General features: G+C 59.0%; 1 protein-coding gene across 1 annotated transcript; it reads left to right on the plus strand.

Moving 5' to 3' along the window:
- Nucleotides 1-89: 89 nt before the first annotated feature.
- Nucleotides 90-4810, plus strand: LOC142924192 (uncharacterized). The gene is made up of 4 exons (XM_076066000.1): nucleotides 90-257; nucleotides 1223-1340; nucleotides 1829-3760; nucleotides 4060-4810. The coding sequence occupies exons 1-4, from the start codon at nucleotides 185-187 to the stop codon at nucleotides 4406-4408; spliced, it is 2472 nt and encodes an 823-aa protein (XP_075922115.1). The 5' UTR covers nucleotides 90-184; the 3' UTR covers nucleotides 4409-4810.
- The last annotated feature ends 2179 nt before the right edge of the window (nucleotides 4811-6989 follow it).

A 6989-nucleotide genomic window follows, 5' to 3' on the forward strand; every position in this document is an offset into this window, starting at 1 on the left:
TGGGTCTATGTATGGGTCTCTGTCGGTCCGTATGGGTCTCTGTGGATCCATATGGGTCTCTGTGAGTCCCTATGGTTTTATATAAGTCTCTGGATCTCTATGGGTCTCTGTATGGGTCCCCGTGTGTAACACGCGTGTAACATTCGTGTAACATGCGTGTGTCCCTCTGTGTGTCTGTCTTGAAATGGTTGCGCAGATCCTGGGCATGCCTCCAAAAGAAATGGTGGAGAAAGCTCGCAAAAGAGCGGCATACTTTGGTGAGTTGAAGGGTGGTGTGATGGTGGTGTGGTGTTGGTGGTGAGGTGGTGGTGTGGTGGTGGTGAAGTGCTGGTGAGGTAGTGGTGAGGTGGTGGTGGTAAGGTGGTGGTGGTGGTGGTGGTGTAACGCTAGCGGTGTGGTGGTGAGGTGGTGATGGTGTGGTGGTGGTGGTGAGGTGGTGGTGGTGAGGTGGTGGTGGTGTAGAGGTGGTAGTGGAGGTGGTGAGGTGGTGGTGTGGTGGTTGTGTGGCAGTGGATAGTGGTGAGGTGGTGGTGTGATGGTCGTGAGGTGTAGTGGTGGTGAGGTGTTAGTGGTGGCGATAGTGGTGGTGTGGTGGTGGCGGGGTGGTGGTGTGGTGGTGGTGTAGAGGTGGCAGTGTGGTGGTATGGTGGTAGTGGTGGTGTGGTGGTGTAGAGGTGGCAATAATGGTGGTGAAGTAGTGGTCATGTGGTGGTGGTATAGGGCTAGCGGTGTGGTGGTGAGGTGGTGATGGTGTGGTGGTGGTGGTGAGGTGGTGGTGGTATGGTGGTGTAGATGGGGTAGTGGAGGTGGTGTGGTGGTGTTGGTGAGGTGGTGGTATGGCAATGGATAGTGGTGGTGTGGTGGTGGTGGTGGTGAGGTGGTGTTGTAGGGGTAGCGGTGTGGTGGTGAGGTGGTGGTGGTGTGGTGGTGAGGTGGTGGTCGTGCTTTGGTGGTGGCGTAGAGGTGGTAGTGGAGGTGGTGTGGGGGTGAGGTGGTGGTGTTGTAGGGGTAGCGGTGTGGTGGTGAGTGGGTGGGTAGGTGGGTAGGTGGTTGGTGACACTGTGCGTGCCTCTCTCTGTGTGTCTCTCTTTCCATCTCTCTGTCTCTGTGTATGTGTCTCTCTCTCTGTCTCTCTTCCTCTTTGTTTGTCTCTCTGTGTATCTCTCTGTCTCTATCTCCCTCTCTGTGTGTATGTATATCTCTCTCTGTCTCTGTCCTACAGATGAGGCCGGCCAGCCTCACTGCCCGGCCAGGAAACGACTCCCGGCAAGTGTCCCCCTGCATTTGGTGCTGCGGGGATGTGGAGCTCAGCTTGTGGCCTTCATTAGCAGCTGCTTGCAGTAAGAACACAGACACATACCGCCCGTGTAGCCTCAAGCCGACTGTAGGGGCAAGTGCTGTTAGTACTAGCGAGTAGCAGCGCCTATACACAGACAAAGATCCCCCGTGTAGACTCTAGCAGATTGTAGGGGCAAGTGCTGTTAGTAGTAGCGAGTAGCAGCACCGCCTATGAAGGCCTCCGGCACTGTGGCACACACAGAGGAGGTGGGTGGCTAGCACCACCACGTCCGGCCACCTTTGTCTCCCCAGTGGCGATGTTTACACTAGGTACTCATTTGAGGCTGAGTCGACCTAGGGGAGGCCTAGGACCAGTTCAGATAATATAATTGCTGTCACTGGTGTTGGCCGTGTGCAGGAATCTAACTCGGGTTTCTGCCGGGTTCATAACACCACCGCTGTCCATTACACACACACACGTACACACACACGTACAGATGGGAACGTCAAATCCTCACCTCCCCTGTCTCCATCCCCCCCGCCTCCCCAGGTGGGATCCAGAACTCCGCATGACACCGGAGCAGGCGCTGAGTCACGGCTGGCTCCAGAACGAGACCACCACCATCGAGGCCACCCCCACCACCATCGAGGCCACCCCCACCACCATCGAGGCCACCCCCACCACCATCGAGGCCACCACCATCGAGGCCACCCCCACCACCATCGAGTCCAACCCCACCACCATCGAGGCCACTCCCACCACCATGGAGGCCACCCCCACCACCATGGAGGCCACCCCCACCACCATCGAGGCCACCACCATCGAGGCCACCCCCACCACCATCGAGGCCACCACCATCGAGGCCACCCCCACCACCATCGAGGCCACCCCCAGCACCATCGAGGCCACCCCCAGCACCATCGAGGCCACCCCCACCACCATCGAGGCCACCCCCACCACCATCGAGGCCACCCCCACCACCATCGAGGCCACCCCCACCACCATCGAGGCCACCCCCACCACCATCGAGGCCACCCCCACCACCATTGAGGCCACCCCCACCACCATCGAGGCCACCCCCACCACCATCGAGGCCACCCCCACCACCATCGAGGCCACCCCCACCACCATCGAGGCCACCCCCACCACCATCGAGTCCACCCCCACCACCATCGAGTCCACCCCCACCACCATCGAGGCCACCCCCACCACCATCGAGGCCACCCCCACCACCATCGAGGCCACCCCCACCACCATCGAGGCCACCCCCACCACCATCGAGGCCACCCCCACCACCAGCGAGGCCACCCCCACCACCGTCGAGGCCACCCCCACCACCGTCGAGGCCACCCCCACCACCGTCGAGGCCACCCCCACCACCATGGAGGCCACCCCCACCACCATCGAGGCCACCCCCACCACCATCGAGGCCACCACCATCGAGGCCACCCCCACCACCATCGAGGCCACCCCCAGCACCATCGAGGCCACCCCCAGCACCATCGAGGCCACCCCCACCACCATCGAGGCCACCCCCACCACCATCGAGGCCACCCCCACCACCATCGAGGCCACCCCCACCACCATCGAGGCCACCCCCACCACCATCGAGGCCACCCCCACCACCATCGAGGCCACCCCCACCACCATCGAGGCCACCCCCACCACCATCGAGGCCACCCCCACCACCATCGAGGCCACCCCCACCACCATCGAGACCACCCCCACCACCATCGAGTCCACCCCCACCACCATCGAGGCCACCCCCACCACCATCGAGGCCACCCCCACCACCATCGAGGCCACCCCCACCACCATCGAGGCCACCCCCACCACCATCGAGGCCACCCCCACCACCATCCAGGCCACCCCCACCACCAGCGAGGCCACCCCCACCACCATCGAGGCCACCCCCACCACCGTCGAGGCCACCCCCACCACCGTCGAGGCCACCCCCACCACCGTCGAGGCCACCCCCACCACCGTCGAGGCCACCCCCACCACCGTCGAGGCCACCCCCACCACCGTCGAGGCCACCCCCACCATCGTCGAGGCCACCCCCACCACCGTCGAGGCCACCCCCACCACCGTCGAGGCCACCCCCACCACCGTCGAGGCCACCCCCACCACCGTCGAGGCCACCCCCACCACCATCGAGGCCACCCCCACCACCATCCAGGCCACCCCCACCACCAGCGAGGCCACCCCCACCACCAGCGAGGCCACCCCCACCACCAGCGAGGCCACCCCCACCACCAGCGAGCCCACGCCCACCCCCACCACCAGCGAGGCCACCCCCACCACCAGCGAGGCCACCCCCACCACCATCGAGGCCACCCCCACCACCAGTGAGGCCACAACCGCCACCAGCGAGGCCACCCTCACCACCATCGAGGCCACCCCCATCACCAGCGAGGCCACAACCGCCACCAGCGAGGCCACCCCCATCACCAGCGAGGCCTTTGGAGCTGCGGATCTACGGTGAGACTCCCTCTGTATGCTCAGTGCAGGGTCTCTGAGTATGGGTCGTTGTGAGTCTGTATGGGTCTCTGAGTATGGGTCTCGATGCATCTATATGAATTTAGTATTTGGTCTGCCGCTATGAATCCCCACGTGACGATGATGATGATGACATCAGCCACTTGGTTGAGCTGCTTTCATTTGTGCTGGCCAGGTCCACTTCTGGCCGTGGGGACCGATCGCGACCTCTGGCTGTAGTACCAGCATGACGATGATTATGATGATGTGCTGCTGTGGTGCTGCTGCCTCTCTCTCCACAGAGCTGAGTCGGAGAAAAAGCCCCCATCATCATCATCCTTGTCATCATCGCTGGATGAGGATGAGACAGAGGAGGTGGAGGAGGAGGAGAACGAGGATCAGACGGAGGAGGAGGATGAGACAGAGGAAGAGGAGAAGATGGAAGTGGAGGAGAAGACAGAAGACGAGGAGCAGATGGAAGTGGACGAGAAGACAGAAGAGGATGAGCAGATGGAAGAGGAGGAGGAGGTGCAACAGCAGCAGGAGAAGAAGAAGAAAAAGAAGCAAAGGGGTCTGGCCCATATGGGCAGGGCGCTCTCCTCGATCTTCCGCCGCCTGCTGCTGTGTGGTGGGCAGCCCATGGCAGAGTAGCGGGGTGGTGGTGGTGGTGGTGGAGTCGGTGCCAACCACCACCACCACGAGCAGCTGCACCGCACCACCCACCCACACACACACAGTCACCCCACACACACCCAGCCACCCACACTCACTCACCCCACACACACACACCCACTCACCACACTCACTATCGTGGAGACCAGCTGTGGAAGACGACTGAAGAGCGGCCGCCAGACATGGACTGGACACAGCCACTCACTGCACTCACCACACGCTCACCCCACCACACACTCACCAGTAGCTTACCCAGGGCCCCCCTTATCTCAGGCTACAACCCTACCACGTGGTGTGTGTTAAAATAGCATTGTACGTGTGTAGTTTTGTATATTATTATTGTAAATATGATTGTTATAATTATATATGAAGTCACCAGTATGTGAAAAACGTTGCAGACGTTTTTTTTCGTGGGGTTTAGTGCCTTCGATCGTCAGTGCCGTGTGGGGGTCTGGGTTCATAATGTCCAGGTAGGGTGGGGTTATAATGGCCAGGTAAGGTGGGTTATAATGGTCAGGAAGGGTGGGGTTATAATGGTCAGGTAGGGTGGGGTCATAATAGCCAGGTAGAGTGGGGTTATAATGGCCAGGTAAGGTGGGTTATAATGGTCAGGAAGGGTGGGGTTATAATGCCCAGCTAGGGTGGGTTCATAATGCCCAGCTAGGGTGGGCATAATGGCGGTTGGGCGCCTTCCCCACGTAAAATGGCGGTTGTGCGGCTTCCCCACGCAAGATGGTGGTTGGGCAAAGTCCCTACCTAAGATGGCGATTGGCCACCTTCCCAACGTAAAATGGCGGTTGGGCACCTTCCCCACGCACAATGGCGGTTTGCCGTCTTCCTTACCTAAGAGGGCGTTTGTGCGCCTTTCCTACGTAAGATGGCGGTTGGACGCCTTCCACGTGAAATAATGGTGGGTGGCCGCCTGGTGGTTGGGCGCCTTCCCCACACAAGATGGCGGCTGAGCACCGTATTTACGCTAGAAATGGCTAGATGGTGTGTGAGGGCTGATGCCCCCCTCCTCCTCTCCCCCTTGGACCTCCTCTCTTTTACGCCGGGCTGCCGCCGATCGAGTCATCGGCCTCCCCGCACCAGCATCCTCTCTGTGGGACATGGCTCGTTGCTGGCTCTCCACCGCCTCACGTTATTCTGCCTCCCACCCCCCACGTAAACCACCACTCACGCTGCGAGGGCTGCGGGCGCGCGCACAACCGGACCTGCTGCCCACCACGTGCACGCGCTAAAAATAGCGCGGCTGCTGCGCGAGCGCTGGCGCAGGTAATGAGTTAGTGCGCAGCGCAGCCTTACTTGCACACACGCCAGAATTACGCACCACGCCGAACCCTTAATGCGATCGCCGCCACGTAAACCCCCTGCGTAAAACGCGCTCGGTAAATACGCACGCGACCGCAAACACCAGGTGGGTGTGAGAATGAGTGTTGAGTGAGTGTGTGTGAGGATGAGTGGCGGGTGGGTGTGAGAATGATTGTTGAGTGAGTGTGAGGATGAGTGGCGGGTGGGTGAGCGGGCGTGAGAGTGGGTGGGTGTGAGAGTGAGTGGTGGGTGGGTTGTGAGAGTGAGTGGTGGGTGGGCGTGAGAGTGAGTGGGTGGGTGGGAGAGTGTTAGAGTGAGTGGTGGGTGGGTGGGTGTGAGAGTCAGTGGGTGGGTAGGCAGGCGTGAGAGTGATTGGTGAGTGGGTGTTGAGCAGATTACAACAACAAAACAAAACCAAAAGGAGTGCAAAGTGTAAGGAAGTCACAAAAAAATAAAGCATATAAATACAAATTGTATAAATCAAATCCTGTCAGTTTTTCAATACTCAAAGCAAGCTTGGGCAAGGCAAAAAAAAACTGAATAAAAAACTGCCCCAGACCACACCAAGACAACACAAAGTCCATCAATAAAATTGCACATTAAAATTTCACTTCCATTCCTTTGGGTTTGGCAATGGAAGCCTCACACACACGCTGTGCAACAAGTGTTGGATGGACATCCCCGCCAGTGTTGGAAATTTAATCTTCAAATCACTCAATTCGGATCACACAGCAGTAGTAGCAGTAAATTTGTTCTGTACTGCAAACAACTTGGCAGGACCCTCTGAAAAAGAGTCTTGAGACTGAGTGAGGCTCGTGCTGGCTAAATAAGCGTAGTCGTAGTAATAAAAAGAAATCGATACTAAACACACATACAGGAGCAGAGTCGTTCCCCAGGTACGGTGTATGGGGGCGACTACACCGGGCCCCATGCTTTTGGGGGCCCTGCGCTTCGGTGTCACAGTGTCAGACATTACTTCCGTTTAACACGTAGGCTATCGCACCGGAATGTCTCACAAGTAATGACATCACATGCATCATTCTAATTAAGACCGAAAGAGGATTTATCCGCGATTCAAAGGCCCACATGTTGTGATTAGCCCCAGGCCCCGCACGCCCCTATAGACTTCCTTGATCACGAGACAAGCAGGTAGTGGCTTACCGTGGCTCAGCAGCTCCAGAGCTCTTCACACTGCCAGCAGCAGCAGCAGTGGTGGTGGCTTTGCTGGTGGTGGTGCTGGTGGCCACGG

Source organism: Petromyzon marinus, chromosome 10 (genome assembly GCF_048934315.1).
Source record: "Petromyzon marinus isolate PM22_M1 ecotype Great Lakes invasive population chromosome 10, UKy_Petmar_22M1.pri1.0, whole genome shotgun sequence".
Classification (NCBI taxonomy): domain Eukaryota; kingdom Metazoa; phylum Chordata; class Hyperoartia; order Petromyzontiformes; family Petromyzontidae; genus Petromyzon; species Petromyzon marinus.

Coding starts and splice junctions, on each gene's coding strand:
- LOC142924192 (XM_076066000.1), top strand. CDS start 185: ATGGTTGCGCAGATCCTGGGCATGCCTCCAAAAGAAATGGTGGAGAAA. Junction 1,341..1,828: donor TTCATTAGCAGCTGCTTGCA/GTAAGAACACAG, acceptor CCGCCTCCCCAG/GTGGGATCCAGAACTCCGCA. Junction 3,761..4,059: donor TTTGGAGCTGCGGATCTACG/GTGAGACTCCCT, acceptor CTCTCTCCACAG/AGCTGAGTCGGAGAAAAAGC.